The sequence below is a fragment of the Colletotrichum scovillei genome (assembly GCF_011075155.1).
Source record: "Colletotrichum scovillei strain TJNH1 chromosome Unknown Contig00001, whole genome shotgun sequence".
Taxonomy (NCBI): Eukaryota; Fungi; Ascomycota; class Sordariomycetes; order Glomerellales; family Glomerellaceae; genus Colletotrichum; species Colletotrichum scovillei.
The window spans coordinates 3,293,068-3,311,757 of NW_023336259.1; the positions used below are offsets into that span (position 1 = coordinate 3,293,068).

Consider the following 18,690-nt stretch of genomic DNA (forward strand, 5'->3'; position numbering starts at 1 on the left):
TGGACGGTTTCGATTTGTCAATGCGCACTGTTCCTATCCACTGTATGATAGGTGTGTATTAGATAAGCAGACACGTGCTGCTCTGGACTACTTGAGTGTAATCTCAAAATGTTTATGTAAGGTAAGGTCGAAGCTGCACTTGAGCTTTCGTGGACTGGAAGGCAGTGACGCTCCAAACCCCGACCTAAGGTAAATGCAAGAACCTTGAGCTGATCTATGGATACGAAAAGCTGGCTAGGTTTTCATGTCGTCTAAACCCTTCCAGCATTCCTTCATGCACAACACTCAATAGCCCAGCACCCAAACCTTTCGCTACTTAACGATCCATACGCCGCAGCACGCACGGCGCACTTTCAACCCCCACTCCCCTGCAGAAGAGCTGATCAGGAAATAGCCTGAGATTATCCTCAGACTGGTACGCAGGATACATGGCCTTTTCGGGACAGAGGCTCCTCGAGTGCCTGCCGCCAATCTTCCCGAATTGACAGGCGGCTTTTGACTCGTTGGCCACATGCAATGATCCAATCCCAACAAGCAGATCCCTCTCAATCCCCGGTTCCTATGGGGGTACCTGACATACCTGCTCGACCGAACTCTCGGAACCCCGCCAGCCGTTCACAGCTCGTGTGAAGCTACCTGCTATTTGCTCCATCGAACAATGCAGCTCCCCGGCGGAAATCATCTCTCCCCGCTTACACGAGCTGTCAGGGCCAAATGCGAGACCTCAAGTACATACAGACAACGGCGTACAGAGTACGGATACAGATAGAGTTTGCTTGAGGCTCTTGGATCAACGGCTCTCGCCTTGTTTACAAAGCTATTCCCGGGATACTTACACTGACGGAAGGGGTCCAAAGGAACGTGGGAAACTAAGCAATCTCCGGGTCCTGTCTTTTTTCGCATCCTTGTCCGAGAAACCAACAGTGCTTTGGCCATTACTCCTGGGAGCCTTTGAACCTCTTCGTAGGCAATGATATGTACGGACTGTCGCTGGCTGTATCCATCCACAACCAGAGAGGATGAGTGACCTTCGCCCACCACGCGCTAGAACAGACTCGGCTCGCATCTTGGCTGTGGCCTTGCGCTGACAGTGACAGACAGCGTCATCCCTGATTGACAGAATGACTAGGTTCACCCGCCACTCAACGCTAATCCGTACTGTAGTAATACTTCGTACCGTCCACAATACTGATACTCCGCCTTCCGAGGTTCGCAAGGCCACGAGCCGGCAACGCTTGGTTCCGGACGCATTTTGGTGGGACGTTGAAGATGACATAGTTACTGGCACTCCTGAGAAAATGCCTTTCCGTCACGGGTTTTATCTCCTCCAGGCTCCATTGCTCATTCAGCCCAGTCTCCGAAGCTCCGGTAGCTGATCTGCTCTTCTGCCATGCCGCCGGCAACATGAGCTTTGTTCCGCTTTGCCGCGTGGGTGTCTTACTTCGGGACCTTGGCGATCTATCTCGCCGCGTGCTCTTTCTATGCAATTCAGTTGAGCTATCCGCAGATCGTCGACAAAATATGACCTGTTGCGTTGAAAGTCGATTGCTCGATGCGAAAAGTGATAGCCCTACGGATGCCGAGGAGTCATTCCTCGTGATACCGAAACCCCACGTCCCGCTCGAACAGCGTTGACTGACAAAGACGCGGACAAACTCACGGTACAATATCAGGGAGACCATCCATCTGTTCGCGATCAACAAGAGATCGTAATACCGGCAATGCAGATTCACGACTCAGGTAACGCATTCTGGTTGTTCTCGACCGTTTGTAATTACTCTGTGGTAGCGAATTAATTGTACAGGAAATTCGAAATCATCCCCAGGCCATCTTCGAAAATGATATAGTCCGACCGCCGATTCAGGCTTCAGATCGCAGCTCCGAGGATCGAGGGGATCGAAGAAAGCACGGGCATCGAAGAAATACAGTCTGGCTCCTTTCCCACGGTAAGCTCTGTCATGCTCCATGGTATCGGTCCCAAACATTGGAGCGAGCGATATGACGCGAAGGTTGATTAGGAGATAGTCCCATTTGCTAGCTCGACTGTCAAATGGCACTCGCCAGGCCGTGAGCGCCGCCCTTTTGCCCGATTAGGACACTGGTTGAGGTCCGGGTCCTGGGCCGCAGTGGGGCCGGAGCCGAATTGGTCCAAGTCTCGAAGCGTGGGATTCATGGGGGTCCTGAACTCCTGGAGGTTTCTCGACAAATCCTTGCTGGGGCCGCCTCGAGACTGGAGAAAGCCAAGAGAGTCCGAGTCTGCAACTACCCACGGTTCGCTGAAGAAATCTCGATTCTCAACCCCCAGCATCCCCGTCTTTGCCAATTGACGTAGCACAGACAGTGTTGCTCTCTTCCATTTTCACGCCCAATCCTACATTAACTGGCTATGTACTGTGGCATGGTGGTCAACAAGACTGCCATAGTCAACCTGCAGTGTATCCGTACACGGCGGCCTGAATTCTACAGAACACCCCAGGCAACTCTCTTGCCGAAGTTTCGTCTTGCCCTTTTCTCGACCATTGCTGTTGCGGCGAACATGGTGAAATCCCTCCACTGGGAGGTCACAACTTGCAGCAAGAGGTACACCTACATACCTTGGCATCTTTCACGGCCAGCGCCTGAGTCAAGATGGCAGCAGAAGAGGCAAGCGTAGCAGGGGAGTAAACGGCCACGGAGACAGAGAATGCTCAGAATGGTGTGTACTGGTACATTGTCGAAAGAAGGTAACCATATTGCATATGCACTCTGGTCACTCTACCACCTCCCGAAACTAACCTAATGCTAGGAAGCTGGTTGTGCTTCCCCGTCAAAGCCCGTCTATGATCTATGTCCTGACTTGACATCGCCGTCTATTATTTTCTTATTCAGCATGGCTAATACCAGGCCTGACGTCTTGATTGGTAACACTGCAGAGCGCGCGAAACAGTTTTGCAAGTGCCGATTTGGGTCGGAGCATTCATGTCGCCCCCCTTTAGCCTTCTCTTGACATATCAGGATGGCTCTGGCATCGCCGAACCGTTGACAAGAAAACTATGGATGACGACGGCTTGGTTCACCCGAACCCAAAAGCCCCCAAAGGCCGTGCAGTGTCCGTGGCTCAGATGAGCAATGGGACTAACCCCAACCCGTCAGCAAGTGTCTAGGTTCTGCCAGAAAACCAAACAAAGACTGCCCGGCGTCCAGGTTCTGGCCTCTTCAGCCTTCAGAAATCTCTTTTGCAAGGTCAGGAGCTATACTCAGCTCTGCTAGTGGGCGATCATTCTCCGCTCGGCCGTCGAATGGCATCCTTCCATAACCACACATCGTGGGAACCTCTTTCTCGCGCAGACTACTGCAACGCAACGCTGTGGGTTTTCGCCCATTCTTGTTTGATTGCCGCCCATGTTGGCGCCTTGCTGGGGACCCAGCCTTGAAGGAGGGCAGGGGACGGGTTCGCGGGTACCTGACGAAAAGTATGTTGGCTCTATCCATATGTAGGCAAATGTGCCTGACATGCCCGCTTGCGCTTCTTCCGCCTCGCCCGTCAATAGTTTAGTATCGGCGTCCGTCGATCTTTGGTCTCGCACACCCTCCTAGCTTGCTATCTGCTTCGTCTCTGCCGAGCCCCTCTCCTTTGATCGCCTCCCCGCTGTTCTCTACGGCGCCGTCCTGCTCTCTGGCTGGATGACGTTGTGGGATGCCCATGGCTGGTGCGCCCCACGGCTATCTTCCTTTGACATTTGATGCTCATCCTCTTTTCCCACGATCAGCCTTCGTCCAAACCCAATATAAATCCTTCTCCGATCCCCCAACGCCCGTGATAATGCCCCAATCAACAGATACATCTCCGGCCCGTGATCATTCTGGACCACGTTCTGTATTAGCACTATTCCGGCGAAAGAAGCACATGGCTCAGGTCGCTGCCGCTCACAGCACAAACCACCGCCGACACAGGCACGGTGAACTCACCCAACCTCAAATGAACGGCTACAGCTCTCTCAGTGTCACGTCTCTGCAAAGTCAGAAGCAGCAACAAGTAGACTTTGACGAAGGCGGCGCCGATATTCCCGACATTCCGTTGAAGCGTCCAGTCACCAAGATGCATCAGGACCGCCCCTTGAACCCGTCGAGGTTCCAAGAGGCTTGGGAGGATGACGAGGATAGGAACTGGACCGCACATCATGGACATGGGCCCATCAATCCCAATACCATAGCTCCTCGGCCAGATAGAAGGTAAGAGGGGAGATGTACCTATCGTATAAGTCGAGAGCAATGCCGGCTAACACCTCACCAAAGTGCTGTTCGTTCTCCTGACATTCCCCCAAGAGAAAGAGGCAGAGTAAAGTCTCCCGAACCTCTCCACGCTCAGCAGCGGCAGATGTCCTCAAGCCCACCAAGGAGCCCGAGGACACGGTCTTCAAGGTCCAGGGCCAACTCGACATCGTCCTCATATCAAACAAATAACACATCACTTCCAGCTCTCCAGACGAAAGGCGCTGGCGATGACGAGATTCTCGAGCCCTTGGCAGAAGAGGAAGTCGAGCCCGGCTCGTTTGATCTTGTAGTCCCGTCTCATGGTGACAACGGACAGTACTCGCTGGAAACCCGCTCCGAGCTCCTCTTCTCAAAAGACCATCTGCAGGCCATTTTTGATGATCACTTACTCCTCCAACGTTTCACCGACTTCCTTCACCATGCCCGACCCGAATCGCTCCCCCTATTGACTTACTTCTTGGACTGCTTAAAAGCACTCCGGGCCATTGCGTATGCCAACGCGATCGCGGGCGGCCTCGACACTCTGCCCGGGCACGAATTCTCAATGGCAAACACCGATAGCACAATCAACAGCTCCTTGAGAAAGAAGGCCGAAGCTGCTTTCGACGTGCTTGTTCAGCAAGATCTTCCCGCCTACATCACCCATACTTGGATCCAGACCGTTAGCGTGTCGATCAAGAGGCGCATCACAGGCACTCTCCCGGTTCAGCTCAGAGAAATGTCCGAGGGTTTGGCAGAAGTGTTCTGCTTGACGGATCCTTCGAGAAACGACAACCCCATTGTCTTTGCTTCCGAGGGTATGTATATACATCCTTCTCCTTATCCATCTTCCACAGCAGCTGACCGTCACTTTCAGAATTCCACCGCACGACTCAATACGGCATGAACTATGTCATTGGCCGCAACTGCCGTTTCCTACAAGGTCCAAAGACCAACCCCTTTAGTGTACGACGTATCCGTGACAAGATCCTGGCTGGCAAGGAGCACTACGAAACCTTCCTCAACTACCGCAGAGACGGCTCCCCGTTCATGAACCTCCTCATGGTGGCGCCGCTATACGATAGTCGCGGCACAGTCCGCTATTTCATTGGCGCTCAAGTCGACGTCTCCGGTCTTGCCAAAGAAAGCTCTGGTCTGGATGCCCTGCAGAACCTGGTCGTCGAGAAGGAGGCCGTCGGCACCATCAACGGCCAAAACCAGCAGCAGCGATACGACAACGAGGAAGAAAAGGACGAGTTCGAGGAGCTCAGCGAAATGTTTAACATGAACGAACTCGAAACCGTACGCAGACGCGGCGGAAACATGCACCGCGTTCCGCAAGATGAAGGCCAGGCCGCATCCTCGACAAACTGGCAAAAGCCACGCATCCTAATCCAGGACGAGTCCTCCTCTGTCCACCAGTCCAACCCAGCCGTGCCTTTGACGAGCGGCAAGCTCTCCGGCGTCTACGAGCACTACCTCCTCGTCCGGCCCTACCCCAGCCTCCGCATCCTTTTCGCCTCCCCCTCCCTCCGCCTCCCGGGCATCCTCCAGTCCAACTTCATGGATAGGATAGGCGGCTCCAACCGCGTCCGCGACGGCCTCTCCCAAGCCTTCGCCGACGGCCACGGCGTCACCGCCAAAGTCCGCTGGCTTACCAAGTCCAACAGCGAAGGCCGCGTCCGCTGGATCCACTGCACACCCCTGCTGGGCAGCAACTGCGCCGTAGGCGTCTGGATGGTCGTCCTCGTCGACGACGAGTCCGAGGCCGGCATGAAGCGAGGTAATCAAGCGCCGCCCGTAGACGGCCGGCTTCGGAGGGCTCCCGGCATCGCGCAGCAGTTTCAGCAGCAGCAGCAAGCCGGGTCGCAACACCGTCCATCCGTCGACGACAAAATGTCCCTCTCGAGCTTCGCCGCCATGAACCGCGCCCGCGACGAGGTCCAGGTCGACGCCCCCGCCGACTTTGACGTCGACGTCCCCTCCGACCGCCCCGGTAGCCGCGCCAGCCGCGCGAGCAAGTCGAGTCGGCTCAGCCGGGGTCCCGTCAGTGCGCAGCGTCGACCTCTAATCCCGGGCGGTTTCGATGATCCCGATGGAGGGCCATCCCGGCCCGCGTACACTGTAAGACTGGAGGAGGATTAGTTAGTTACAAGTCTGGTGCTCAATTTTTCTGCTTGCCCCTTGCAAATTTTCTTGCTTTTCCATGGAAGGGTGGTGTTCCGGAGGTGCCGTTGGTGCCGATCTACTTGATACCATTACAGTTCTGTGCATTAATATTAGCCTTGTTATATTGGAACCTCTCCCTACAGCGTCGATATAAAACTCCTATACACCTGACGGAATCGGAGGGAAAGAGAGAGCAGAATGATAATAAATTAATCTTACGTCACGCAGGAGCAGCCGCTGAACTACAAATCTGACCCGAATTGCGGGTGCTAAAGCTGTAAAGCGAAACTCCTCATTTTTGACACCGGCCAACTACGTGAAAGCAAAAAGTAGTCACATCCACCAAGTGAATAACCAGAAGCTGGACATTGCGCCTTTTACGATCATATGTTTACCTACCCTGGCCCTGCGTGATAATGTGATGCTACCCAGCTTCCGGCAGGGGTTTCTGAAGTTATTGCAGTATTACGTAGCACGACGTTCAACCGTCTTGACTTTGAATCTTGTGCTTCCTGCCATATGGCCAATGACTTTGCGTCGCAACAGAGTAGAGAGTCTGAATAGAGTAGAAGTTCTGTTTTCAAAAACCAGAACTCTACTGTCCGCTCTTAGTATTTCCTTCCCTTCATATATGCAACGATACCTGCTGAGGCATAGCTCTTCGTGTTTCATCGACTCGTAAAATTCATATAGTCTAACAAGTACGCGAGCGCTGGGAATTCCGCCAAAGATCCCGGATCTACCCAAAAGCACGCCCTTGATTTCTATCGCCCGCCTGACCCAGACCTCAATATCCAGTATTAGCCAACCTCTGGGAACGTGAGTAATCCGCCTCTCGAACCCGCACTGGCAGTAACCCCAGTCGTCCCTATCAGACCTTCCATCTCGTAGGGCGCATATAAACGTACTCAAGCCTGTGCAGCGCCGGCTTGCTCCAGCAGGCGTGCCCGCCAGCTGTTGCATACTTCCTCGAACCCTCCGACAACATCTCCGCATACGCCGGCGCACTCGCGGTTGGCCAACCTTTCGCTCCAGTTACCTCGGTTGATCCACCTCTCACCCTCCTCCCGGAGCTCTTCTTCCCTCTTGATCTCGGCCACCAGCTCTTTGGCGCTCTTCAACCGACGCGTGGCCGTTGTGGTTGTTTGCCTGGACATGTGCAGTGTGTCTGAGAGGTAGTTGAGGCTCTGGACGAGGTCCGAGGTGAGGGTGTGGAGGGCTGTGAGGGAGTCGTAGGCTTTCGTTGTTGGTCGCGGCATCGATTCGGATAGCTCGATCAAAAGGGGTAGCAGCTCATCGATGGTCTCCGAGTCCGGCGGTGGCACGAGTGGAGAAAGGAGCGGGAAGGTCAAGTTGTGTAGTTGCCGGGTCTGATGAGTTAAGTGGGTAGTAAGGGCAGAATGAGCGGTGATAAGTCTACTTTGGTTAGTCAATGACCACAACTGCGGGTGAACCGTCTTGAACTTGCCTTGTCGCACTGCCCTCGACGCCGGCTTGCGAGCCCAAGTCTCTCAAGCCCTCCGTTACCCGGCTGAAGACACCATCCGTAGGTCCTCCATTACTCTCAGTACCCCTCCTCGCCAAAGACTCGACAGCATCCATCTTGGCAACGAGACTGGGCAGCATGCCGGGAGAGTCAAGATCAGACTCGGATCCATATTCGCTTCCGTCATATTCACTCCCGCTTCGTCGATGGCCGCGTTGAGCGGCTGGTGGTGGCCCCAGATTGAAGTTCTTCCCCTTGCCGCCGGCTTCGCCGAGACTTGCAACATCGACCCCGCTGTCCCTTATTCCTTCAAAGGTGGCTTCTTCAACATTAATGTTTGGTGTCCCACTTCCGTTGTTCTCGTCGTTGTTTGTCTCTTCCTCGTAGTATTCTCCTTCGTCTTCAGAGTCAGAGAAGGCGTCGGCCAGTTCATCTGCAAGATTGCCCAGTCCGTTGCCTCCGTCCATGCCTCCGCTCGCATATGAGATATCCAGGGCGTCTTGGTTGTTGAAGCTGCTGCGCAAGGGCGTTGCGGGATCGGCGGAGGACCTCGATGTTCGTCTATTCAGAGGGGAGGAGTTGACGCTGTTGTACTGGTACGAGCCGTCAACGCCCGAATGATTGCGCGAGTGTCCCGGAGTTTGAGGCATCTTGACGGTGTGACGAGGTGTGACGAGGTGTGACGAAGGGAAAGTTGCGATCGGTCGGTCGGCGAGAGCAGCAGCGGACGTGTTCGGTGAAGCCGTCCAAGCAGCACTTTATGATGGGAAAAGGCCGAGTCGATGACGCTCCGCAACGTACGTGTGCTGGCAGCCCAAATAGTCGAATATGAATGCAATGTTGTTGCTTGTCTGTCCCGGGGTTGCTGGTGCAGTGATAAACAACAGGGGTTGTCGCATCAAATACACGGCAAGGAAGATCCAGGTGGAGATGGGTGCGGGAAGCGTGTAGAGACGGCCTGGCACCAGGAAAACAGCAGTCGTGCAAAAAATGGGCTACCTAAACAACAGTCTAAGCGGAGCAGAAATCAGTGTTGGCGGCCCATCCCATGCACGAAAGTCAGGGAGTGTTGTGTATTGGCCTGGTGGCCGTGGGCGAGGTTGAGATTATCACTGGTTTTATTAATTTCAGAGGCGGGCTGGCATCGATTCGGCGCCAGCGGTCCAATTAATGCGATCCGGCGGCTATGTTGTAATGAGGGAGAGAGCCCTTGCGCCTGTGCGTTACTCACTGGGCCTTTGGGTTCTGGTGGTGGACATGGGCTCAAAGAAATCTCCGGGAGAAAATGTTGTCGAAGAAATGAAGAAATGAAGATCATACTCGTCTTTCTGTGGCGCCTCGAGGCTCCTCAGGTACCCAATACTGCCGACGGACCCCTAGTGCTGTGTCTCAGAACTTTGACCGCTGACACTGAATCTGAATCTATCCGGAAGGGGGAAGTTGTCACTCCTGCTGATACAGGCAGTGGCAGACGTGGTCCCTGCATCTGGCCGATGTATCTTTCACCTGCTTCAACTGGAAAAATATACTTAGCAGAGATGCACGCGCCGGAGCCTCAGTCGGCACAAGAAAATTAAAAACACGCTCCCGTCTTTCGTGCTTCCCCTCCATTCGCTTCCAGCCAGAGGTGGAATGTGGTGGAGTCAGGCCCGTTATCGTGCCTTATCTGGTACCACCGAACACAACCTGGAAGCCGCAACACGGCTCCGAAAAGCTCCTTCCCCGTTCCACGGCAGCTATTGATGAGGCAGTAACACCGATTTCGACTCGACCTCCTGCCCTGAAGCTTTGCTTGAGTACTTTGTTCTCCTAAACCGTCTTACACACTCTTTGCCACCTTGCTATAGCTCCTTTACGATTGCTATCTCCCGACATCGACCCCTCCCTTGCCGCCTGGAGCCCCTCCGTGCTTGAATTGATCGCCCGCCGCGCATTCACTTCGGCAGCCATGGCAACTTTTCGCCGCTTCCGTCCTGACGATGTCAACAAGTTCTCTAAATGCAACCTCGACCCTTTGACCGAGACGTATGAGCTTGCCTTCTACCTCCAGTACCATGCCAAATGGCCAGCCATGTTCCAGGTGTGCGAGGACATGAACGGCAATATCATCGGCTACAGTATGTTTGAGAACACAGCTACGCTTTGATCGACTTGTCTGACTTGATGCTTTAGTCATGGGCAAGCTGGAGTCATCACCCGATGTCTACAAATATTCCGAACACTACCTTCCCTGGCATGCCCACATCACCGCTCTGACCGTTGCGCCAGAGGCGCGACGACTGGGTATTGGCAAGATTCTCTCCGAACAGCTAGAAGCCGCAGCCGACGCCAACGATGCCTGGTTCGTTGACCTGTTTGTTCGCACAAGCAATCACAAGGCAATCACATTCTACAAGGGCATGGGCTACAGCGTCTTCCGCGTGGTCAAAGATTACTATGGCGACCATGCTACAGACCCTACCCGAGACGGCGAGGACGCTTATGATATGAGGAAGCCAATGAAGAGGGACGTCAAGCTCGAGCATATTAGAGACGATGGGGAGAAGCACGAGGTTGACCCATCTGATGTCTGGTGAAGAGCAAACAGCGTCAATTCTAGCAAAAAACCCCGACTATCATTTCCTCGCAAGCCTCGCCGAGCCGTCTGTGGCTCATAACCACGCTCCATCGACTTGATAGACGCTCCCGCTCACGAAGGAGCTCTCTGGGCCGAGCAGGAAAGCGATGACGTTCCCGCACTCGTCAGCAGTGCCCTGACGTTGAAAAGACGTTGGCTCGTCGAAGGCGGCGTCGGCTGCGCGATCATGAAATTTCCAAGCCTTCTCCATTAATGGTGTGTAGATGGCGCCTGGAGCAACGGCGTTGACTCGAACCTCTCGGGCACCGTTCTCGTTGGCTGCCGCTCGAGTGAGCCCTATCACGCCATGCTTACTAGCATCATATGCGCCGTGCTTGGCAAAACCTATCAAGAGCTAGTCAGACGAGGGAAGCTTCACGAATTTGAGCAGTAGGAAGATGCGGCGTACCCTTGATGCCATGAATCGAGGCCACGTTGACAATGGAACCGCCGTCCGCTATGTTTCTGAGTTCCGCCCTGAGACAGTACATGCAACCTGTCAAGTTGACAGCAATGATCTTGTGCCACTCGTCGTCTTCAAGGTCCGCCACGGCTCGAATGCCGTGGTGTTTGCCAATGACGCCGGCCACGTTTGCAGCGCCGTCCAACCGCCCGAATTGCTTTACTATGCCATCTATCCAGGTCTCCACCTCGTTCTTCACGGACACATCGACTTTTGTCACCGAGAAAGGCGTCTTTTGCTCCGTGAAGTAGGTATTGGCTTGTTCAAGAGCTTCGGGGTCGATGTCTGCAAGGCACACAGTGGCACCCCGCTTTGCGATGATCTTAGCCGTTGCAAGGCCAATACCGCTGGCTCCCCCAGTAAAGGCGAAAACTTTCCCGTCAAGCGATGCCATTTTATCAGCAGTATGTTGTCGTGTTAGAGAGCTAGTGCAGGCGAAGACTATCTGCGAAGTTTGAGGAAGTTCACGAGCGCATGTTCGAGAAATAGCTCTTAGGTGTAGAATAGTGCAAGGTGTCCCGCGTTTCCGACGCAGATCCGCGCCCAATCATGTCTTGTCAACGCAGCTAGATCATCTATGTTCGCATGAAGTTGACCCGGCCCGACGCGGGTGAGATTTTTGAGCAACTCCCCATAACAAGATGAATCATGGCCAGCAGTGGATGGCCAAGCCTTTGAGAAGTCCAGCGACTAATATCACATTTGTTCTAGAGGGGTAGAATATGGAAGGTGAGCTATCGCAATGGAATTACACTTGCTATTTGGGCTCGATCCGATGCAGATACTATCCCCGTGGTTAGTAGCGTAGTCTGTATACGTTGCAGGGAGATTGTCGTTTAATCTCGTCAACTTTTGCTCAGGCTTCCATCCAAACTTCGCCTAACATTGGAAAACGTGCAAACATAAGATGGCGTTGGGGGCTACTTTAACTTGTGCTTCCAGAAAGCTTACAAAAACCAGGTGACAGATCTAGAAAGGAAGAGACTACACTACATAACTACATGCCTGCCCCGAAGTAGTGGTAGTTGGTAGCTAACAATGGGCACAGGTGCCTTCCTTCAAAGTTGAGAGCTCTCAACCCCGCACAAAGCAACCCCGCCGTCTCCGCAAAACAGGGGGCTCGTGGCGCGGCACTTGACGTTTGATTGGAGCCGGTCGGGTCGCAACTGCTGCGTTCATTGGCCATCCCCAACCTGGGCGGATCACGATGGGGCCCGAATAGCCTGTGTGCGATGCGGCGATGCAGCCTTGCAAGCACCTGACCCGCTCTCCTGACGTACATCCGGCCCTCTCCTGCAACCGCACTGCTGATCCGGTGCTTTACCTGTGACCCCCAGGCGTTACCTTCAGCTACGACCCCAGATTTCTCCAACTGTTCCCGTGTCGGCTTGGAGCTCCTAGACGTAACCCAAGTCCAGGTACCTCTCGTGGTTGGTTGTGTGCCACAGCTGTCAGCCGGTGCTTGGAGCTACTTGTAAAACAAAGCCGAGGAAGAAGAAGACGAAGCCGTTTCTTGCTTGAGTCGTTCTTTTCCTGACCTCTCCTCAACTTCTTCACCTGCTCCCCTTGTGTGTCAAATACTGTCGCCATCCTCACTCTTCGCGAAGTTCACAGTCTGCGTCGCAAGGAGGTGCAACCTTTCCTGCCTACTTCACTTTGGTACTCCCGCTGCCTTCCTTGGCCACATCCTCCTCTACTGCTTGATCCCGCCAAGAATCCGTTTGTTCTCGGAGCTGGTTCTCGGGAAGCTCATTCCATCATGCGTTTCTCCTCGTTGCTAGTCGTCGCCGCGACGGCCAGCGCTTCCACATTGACTCCTCCTGTCCTTCCTCTAATTGTTCGCAACCCGTACCTGAGTACCTGGCTCGGCAATGCTCGCGATGCGCCGTGGGAACATTGGCCCTACTTCTGGACCGGCTCCAGCGTAAGCTCTCCTGACATGCCGTCCACTTCAGGCGCGTGGTCTGGCTAACTGGGGATAATCCCATCAGGTCGGATTCTCGGTAATGGCCTCAGTGCCCGACTCCAATACCATTTACCCATTGCTGGGACGGCCCCAGGATTCATTGCCCCCATCTTCCAAGTGGGTTTGGCCGCTACCTATCTCCGTGATTGTAAATTGACATGCCTTCAGATACTACAACGTATCTGTCCCGTCCTACCTAGGTGCAACCTTTGACGCCTCGACGACAAACTTGACCTACTCGATTCCCCCTCCTCCCGGGTCTGCCGCGCCGGTCAAAGTTGTGCTCTCCTTTCTCTCACCCATTACGCCCACCTCGACCTTTCGACAATCGATCCCTGCTGCGTATCTGACTGTCCACGCCGAAGGGTCTTTCGACATCAACATCTACACCGATGTCAATGGCGAGTGGGTCAGCGGCAACCGGGACAATAGCATAGTCTGGGAACTGAGCAAAGCAAAGGCCTCGAATAAGCAGAGCGCTGCTGCTCTAAAGACCTGGCAAGTCGGCAGACAGTACCCGCAACTGCTCACCGAGTTCGCCGACCACGCTGAATGGGGTACTCTGCACTTTACCGGCCCGGCCGACGTCTACCACCAAGCCGGCACGTCCGCGAAGCTGCGCCAACAGTTTGCGACAAAGGGTTCTCTGACGAACGAGATCGATACCTCGTACAGGAAGATCATGGACGAGGAACCCGTCTTTGCCTTCTCCAAGACCTTTCACCTGAGTAGCAAGACGGGCAGCGAGTCGACGTCGGATGATAGTGTACTATTCACGTTTGCTCTTGTCCAGGACCCCGTGGTCCAGTTCGCCGCTGCAAGAGGACTGACGCAGATGCGCCCGTTGTGGTCCTTTTACTTTGCCACCCCGGCCGAGCTGATCCAGTACCACTACGATGATTTCTCGGCGGCTAGCTTACTGGCTGGGAACTACTCAAATCAGCTCGCCATCGATGCGTTTGCTTCTGGGTCATCAGATTACCAGGACATTGCCGCCCTGTCAGCTCGCCAGGTCCTCGGCGCAACGCAATTCTCTGGAACCCCCGACGACCCGATCCTCTTCCTCAAGGAGATCTCTTCCAACGGAAATTTCCAGACCGTCGATGTGATCTTCCCTGCGTTCCCGTTCTTCCTGTACACGAACCCTCGTTGGCTGGCATACCTGTTGGAGCCTCTGCTTGAACATCAGCTTAGCGGACAGTATCCGAATGATTACAGCATGCATGACCTGGGTGCTCATTTCCCGAATGCGACTGGACACCCTGACGGAAACGATGAGTACATGCCTGTCGAGGAGTGCGGAAACATGCTCATCATGGCACTGGCACTTGTCAACGCCTTCAAGTACGATACGCAGCCAGCGTTTCTCCAAACTATCAACGAACATGCGCACTCTCACGTCTCTCTCGAGGCAGAGACCAGCAGTGCTCGCTCATGGGCGCTTTCCATGGACTCCTTTGGCATCGACCGTCGCTCGGAGGTCACTGCTATGAGGGGCTCAAAGGAAGCCGAGAAATGGGCGTCCAGATCCTACGAGCTGTGGACAAAGTGGACGGGATACCTCGTTCGCGAATCACTGATTCCGGCCAATCAACTCTGCACGGACGACTTTGCTGGATGGCTTTCGAACCAGACGAACCTGGCCCTCAAGGGTATAATTGGAATCAAGGCGATGGCCGAGATCTCCAATATTCTCGGCAAGACGGACGATTCAAAGTATTACGCGGACATTGCAGCCGACTACATTGACCAGTGGCAAGGCTTTGGCATCTCCAGAGACGGCACCCATGCCAAGCTGGCGTACACCTGGTACGGTTCTTGGACGACCATCTATAATCTCTTTGCGGACTCGCTGCTCTGCTTCCACTTGCCCGAGGAGAAGAAGTCGACGCTTGGAGGAAGAGTGACGCAGTGGATCCAAAAGGCCATTGGCGTCGAGAAGCAGTCAACGTTTGTCCCGGATAAGGTGTACAGTATGCAGAGCAACTGGTACCATGCCGTATTGCAGCACTACGGGCTCCCGCTCGATAGTCGCCACCTCTACACGAAGAGCGACTGGCAGTTCTTCGCTGCTGCGGTGTCAAGCAAGGAGACCCGGATGGAGATTCTCCAGAGCGTTGCGACATGGGTCAATGAGACCACAACTGGTAAGTCGAGGACTTGAACCCGTCACTTTTTCCTACCTTGGACGACATGTTGTTTCTGTTTACTGACCATGATGTGACAAAAGACCGACCCTTCACCGATCTCTACGAAACAGAAGGAACTGGTGGCTGGCCCGGCCCTCACTTTATGGCTAGACCGGTCGTCGGAGGTCATTTCGCCTTTCTGGCACTGGAGAGAGCTTGCGGGGGCAAGGCTGTTGAGGGGTTGAGCTTCTTGGACGAGCCTGCATCGTTTGCGGAGGTGAATGTCGGAAAGGCGCTGGAGGCTGAGATGGTGAGCGGAGGTGTTCTTGGCGCAGAGCAACAAGTAGTCATTGAGGATCTGTAAGGCGTGGGCCTTTTGGCATGAACGCTTTAGATGCCGTTCTCCATATTTCAAGATGGCCATTGATCAAAACCATTCAGCAAGGTGGTCGTACCATCATAGTCGTATTATACTGTATGCTGACGACCAAACGCATCTACCCAAATCTCGAGTACTTACGTTGCAAAATGCTCCATCATTGCAGCCAAAATGAAAACATTTGCGAATAGACTGCGGACGCTGCATTACGCCGGCCAGGGAATTGTCTTGTCTTTGTTCTTTAATTCAGAATGTTTGAGGGTTCCTGAACCTTCCTCACATGTTGTGGCCATGGCAACTGCCCCTTTGTCAATGAAAGATATTGTTCATTGTCGCTTATCCCTGTATTCGGACTTTTGGACACTGCGTACCTCAGCTAGGCGAGCGACCTGCAGTGTCGCGAGGTAGTTTGGTAAACAGCCCGGTGGACGAGTATCAACTTCCTCGGCCAAATTTAGCCTCTCGATGGGTGGATGAAAGAAAATACCAAACCATGGGCCCAGAAAATCTGAATGTGATCAAGTAACATGCATGTCAATATCCAATTCAAGAAATGCCCATTGTGCATGGGTTCGGTATGGTCATCGCTCGCGCAGGAAGTCTTATTGGATTGAAAAATCAGAAAAGGTCCGCGCTTTGGCCAACTGGCGACAGGGAGATGTAACCGTACCTAATGCAGTCAATTGGCTGTGTCTTTTCCCTTGCTGTTCGTGCTCACCCACGGTCCAGGAAGTGCCTGTCACCGAACACCCACAATTCCTGCCTCAGCACAGGCACTGGTAGGCAGGTAGTCAATCAATCAATCAACTCATGGAATCGATTCACGGATGGTTAAGGTGCGTGCCTTGTTTGTAGGTATCCTACCACCCGTCACCACCCACCTTCCTGGTGTCCAGCAGTAGGCATTGGGTGCGGTTTCCTTCTGGCCCATTCCTTCGTTCGCCCTGCCTTTTCACCAACAGCGAAGACAGGGCCGAGCCATTGAGAGTACCATACATAGGTTGCATAACGTAGGTACCTAGCCTGCTGCAAAAGCTGCATTTTGTCCGCCTTGCTCATGTTCCAGTCTTGAATTCGCCCAGAAAGCTGACCATTCAGGTGCTGCACCAACCCTGCGCCTTCCCCTTCCGTCACAAGCTAGGTAAGGTAGGTACATTCACCGGACCTGGGGTGTACCTGCCGCTGCTGCTGTGAATAGTGGTAGTACGGTCTCAAGGTAGGTACCTTTAGGTAAGACAGGCAATGCTTAGTGCCTTGACTACCTGGCTGCAAAGACAGGCAAGGCAGGCGCGCCCATACACCCGACACACGCACACCACACACACCACACACACACCTCACCCATTGACCCCGTGGACCATCTTTCTCTCCCTCTCTACCTACCTCTCTGTACCTCGACCACAAACGTCCCTTCCTTCACCTCACTTTCTTCACCTTTCCCTCCCTCCCACAATCGGCATCTCAAAGCCTCGTCGCTTCCTCAATTGATGCCTTTCGTCGTATAATTACTACATCGACGATTGTAACAAAAATTTTCCTATCTTCGTCCAGTCTCTTTTTTTCTCTCTCCCACGTACGCATCCCCTTCCTTACTTCCCCAAGGTTCCCCTTCTTGTTGGGTCCGATCCGCTTCGCATCCTCCCTTCTGACCAATCGCCGCAACAGAAGAGTCTGCGTCACCGGCTTTCGCGTCGTTGGCCAATTCTATCCACAACCAACATCAAACACTGTCAACGAACAACAACTCGTTTGTTCACTAGATCATTATGGCTTCCACCGCTATGGATTACGAGGCCGCCAACGGCGACCGCTACGATGGTTCGTTCTTTCTCGATACAGACCGCCCCCCAAAGCACGACGAGGCGCTGACAGACAAACGCGACACAGACGAGGCTCCTCGTTACGAGCGCGACAACCGCAGCGCCTCCCCTCGCCCTGCGCGTGATGACGGAGACTCTGGACGTCGTCGCTCTGCTTCGCCCTCTGGCAACGGTGACCGCGACCGCGATCGGTAAGCAAACACAAAATTTTGATGAATTCCCTTTTGTTCAGACAATGTTCGATTGCTGACACGTACTGTTTCCCTTTTCAGTGGCGCCAAGGATGAGACTGGCTCCCGAGGTGGCGACCGTGATGATGACGGCGCCATCAATCCTGGCTCCAACCTCTTCGTCACTGGCATTCACCCCCGTTTGACCGAGCAGGAGGTCACTCGCATGTTCGAGAAGTACGGTGATGTCGAGAAGTGCCAGATCATGCGCGACCCCCACACCAAGGAGTCTCGTGGATTTGGCTTCGTCAAGATGGTCACTTCTGACCAGGCCGACGCTGCTAAGGAGGGTCTGCAGGGAGAGCAGATTGAGGGACGCACCCTGAGCATCGAGAAGGCTCGTCGTGCTCGCCCTCGCACTCCCACCCCTGGCAAATACTTTGGCCCCCCCAAGCGTGGTAAGCATTTGCTCTGTCAATAGGATTACTTTAGGAGAAGTCACTAATGCGGCATTCAACAGAGGGCGGTGGTGGCGGAGGTGGCCGTGGAGGCCGATTCAACGACCGTTACGACGACCGTCGTCGCGGAGGTTACGGCGGTGGCGGCTATGGAGGTGGTGGCTACGGAGGTGGCCGCGATGACCCCTACCGCTACCGCGGATACGAGCGCCGTGGAGGCTACGAAGACCGCGGCGGTGGCGGTGGCTACGACCGTGGCTACCGTGAGGATCGTGGCTACGACCGCAGCTACCGTGAGGATCGGGGCGGCGCTGGTGGCTCCGGCGGCTACGAGAGACGCGAGCGTGGTGGTGACGACTCTTACAGCAGCAGCGGCCGTGTCGACCGCTACGGCGGCGGCGGTGGCGGACGTGAGGACCGTGGCGACCGCTATGCTCGCGGTGGCGATGACCGCCGCGGCGGTGGTGCTGCTGGCTACGAGAGACGCGAGCGCGGTGGTGATGATACCTACAGCAGCAGCCGTGACCGTCCTCCTCGCGATGCTCCCGCCGGAGGTGCGGCTTACGCCGACGCCCCTGCCCGCTCCGAGGGCCGTGAGGCCTATGGAGGTTGGAAATCCCAACCCCAGTGATTTCGCTGTGGTCTCGAAGCTAACGTGTATAGGCTCTCGCTAATTTCTTAACGCTCTCTTCCGGAGTCGTCAATATGCCCGGTTTGATGGCGACTGACGGATCATCCCTTTCCTCTTTCCTAGTTCGATCGATTACGGCGGATATCCCAAAATTTGCGTCTCATGAAGT

The 18,690-nt window shown here is 54.4% G+C and overlaps 6 protein-coding genes across 6 annotated transcripts; 4 read left to right on the plus strand and 2 right to left on the minus strand.

The window, feature by feature from the left end:
* The first annotated feature begins 3,304 nt into the window (after positions 1–3,304).
* HER10_EVM0002975 (uncharacterized protein) lies at positions 3,305–6,552 on the plus strand. Its single transcript, XM_035472666.1, has 3 exons — positions 3,305–4,212; positions 4,276–5,051; positions 5,111–6,552. Exons 1-3 carry the CDS (start codon positions 3,677–3,679, stop codon positions 6,376–6,378), a joined length of 2,580 nt encoding a protein of 859 aa, XP_035338139.1. The 5' UTR covers positions 3,305–3,676; the 3' UTR covers positions 6,379–6,552.
* A 570-nt stretch (positions 6,553–7,122) lies between these two features.
* Positions 7,123–9,177, minus strand: HER10_EVM0006554 (uncharacterized protein). Its single transcript, XM_035476137.1, has 2 exons — positions 7,871–9,177; positions 7,123–7,818 (listed from the first exon to the last, which is right to left on the minus strand). Exons 1-2 carry the CDS (start codon positions 8,536–8,538, stop codon positions 7,311–7,313), a joined length of 1,176 nt encoding a protein of 391 aa, XP_035338463.1. The 5' UTR covers positions 8,539–9,177; the 3' UTR covers positions 7,123–7,310.
* Positions 9,178–9,405: 228 nt separating this feature from the next.
* HER10_EVM0006054 (acetyltransferase) lies at positions 9,406–11,348 on the plus strand. The gene is made up of 2 exons (XM_035475651.1): positions 9,406–10,005; positions 10,061–11,348. Exons 1-2 carry the CDS (start codon positions 9,837–9,839, stop codon positions 10,462–10,464), a joined length of 573 nt encoding a protein of 190 aa, XP_035338408.1. The 5' UTR covers positions 9,406–9,836; the 3' UTR covers positions 10,465–11,348.
* HER10_EVM0012976 (short-chain dehydrogenase) lies at positions 10,540–11,362 on the minus strand (the record flags this gene model as incomplete). The annotated part of the gene is made up of 2 exons (XM_035482350.1): positions 10,540–10,850; positions 10,915–11,362. 2 exons carry the CDS (start codon positions 11,360–11,362, stop codon positions 10,540–10,542), a joined length of 759 nt encoding a protein of 252 aa, XP_035339060.1.
* A 942-nt stretch (positions 11,363–12,304) lies between these two features.
* Positions 12,305–15,427, plus strand: HER10_EVM0003627 (uncharacterized protein; the record flags this gene model as incomplete). The annotated part of the gene is made up of 4 exons (XM_035473294.1): positions 12,305–12,892; positions 12,960–13,051; positions 13,103–15,081; positions 15,165–15,427. Exons 1-4 carry the CDS (start codon positions 12,728–12,730, stop codon positions 15,425–15,427), a joined length of 2,499 nt encoding a protein of 832 aa, XP_035338203.1. The 5' UTR covers positions 12,305–12,727.
* Positions 15,428–17,208: 1,781 nt separating this feature from the next.
* Positions 17,209–18,521, plus strand: HER10_EVM0006968 (RNA recognition domain-containing protein; the record flags this gene model as incomplete). Its single annotated transcript, XM_035476536.1, has 5 exons — positions 17,209–17,260; positions 17,330–17,453; positions 17,535–17,890; positions 17,953–18,030; positions 18,118–18,521. 5 exons carry the CDS (start codon positions 17,209–17,211, stop codon positions 18,519–18,521), a joined length of 1,014 nt encoding a protein of 337 aa, XP_035338514.1.
* Positions 18,522–18,690: the final 169 nt, after the last annotated feature.

Coding starts and splice junctions, on each gene's coding strand:
- HER10_EVM0006054 (XM_035475651.1), top strand. CDS start 9,837: ATGGCAACTTTTCGCCGCTTCCGTCCTGACGATGTCAACAAGTTCTCT. Junction 10,006..10,060: donor CGGCAATATCATCGGCTACA/GTATGTTTGAGA, acceptor TTGATGCTTTAG/TCATGGGCAAGCTGGAGTCA.
- HER10_EVM0002975 (XM_035472666.1), top strand. CDS start 3,677: ATGCCCATGGCTGGTGCGCCCCACGGCTATCTTCCTTTGACATTTGAT. Junction 4,213..4,275: donor GCTCCTCGGCCAGATAGAAG/GTAAGAGGGGAG, acceptor ACCTCACCAAAG/TGCTGTTCGTTCTCCTGACA. Junction 5,052..5,110: donor CATTGTCTTTGCTTCCGAGG/GTATGTATATAC, acceptor CGTCACTTTCAG/AATTCCACCGCACGACTCAA.
- HER10_EVM0006554 (XM_035476137.1), bottom strand. CDS start 8,538: ATGCCTCAAACTCCGGGACACTCGCGCAATCATTCGGGCGTTGACGGC. Junction 7,819..7,870: donor GTCGAGGGCAGTGCGACAAG/GCAAGTTCAAGA, acceptor TAACCAAAGTAG/ACTTATCACCGCTCATTCTG.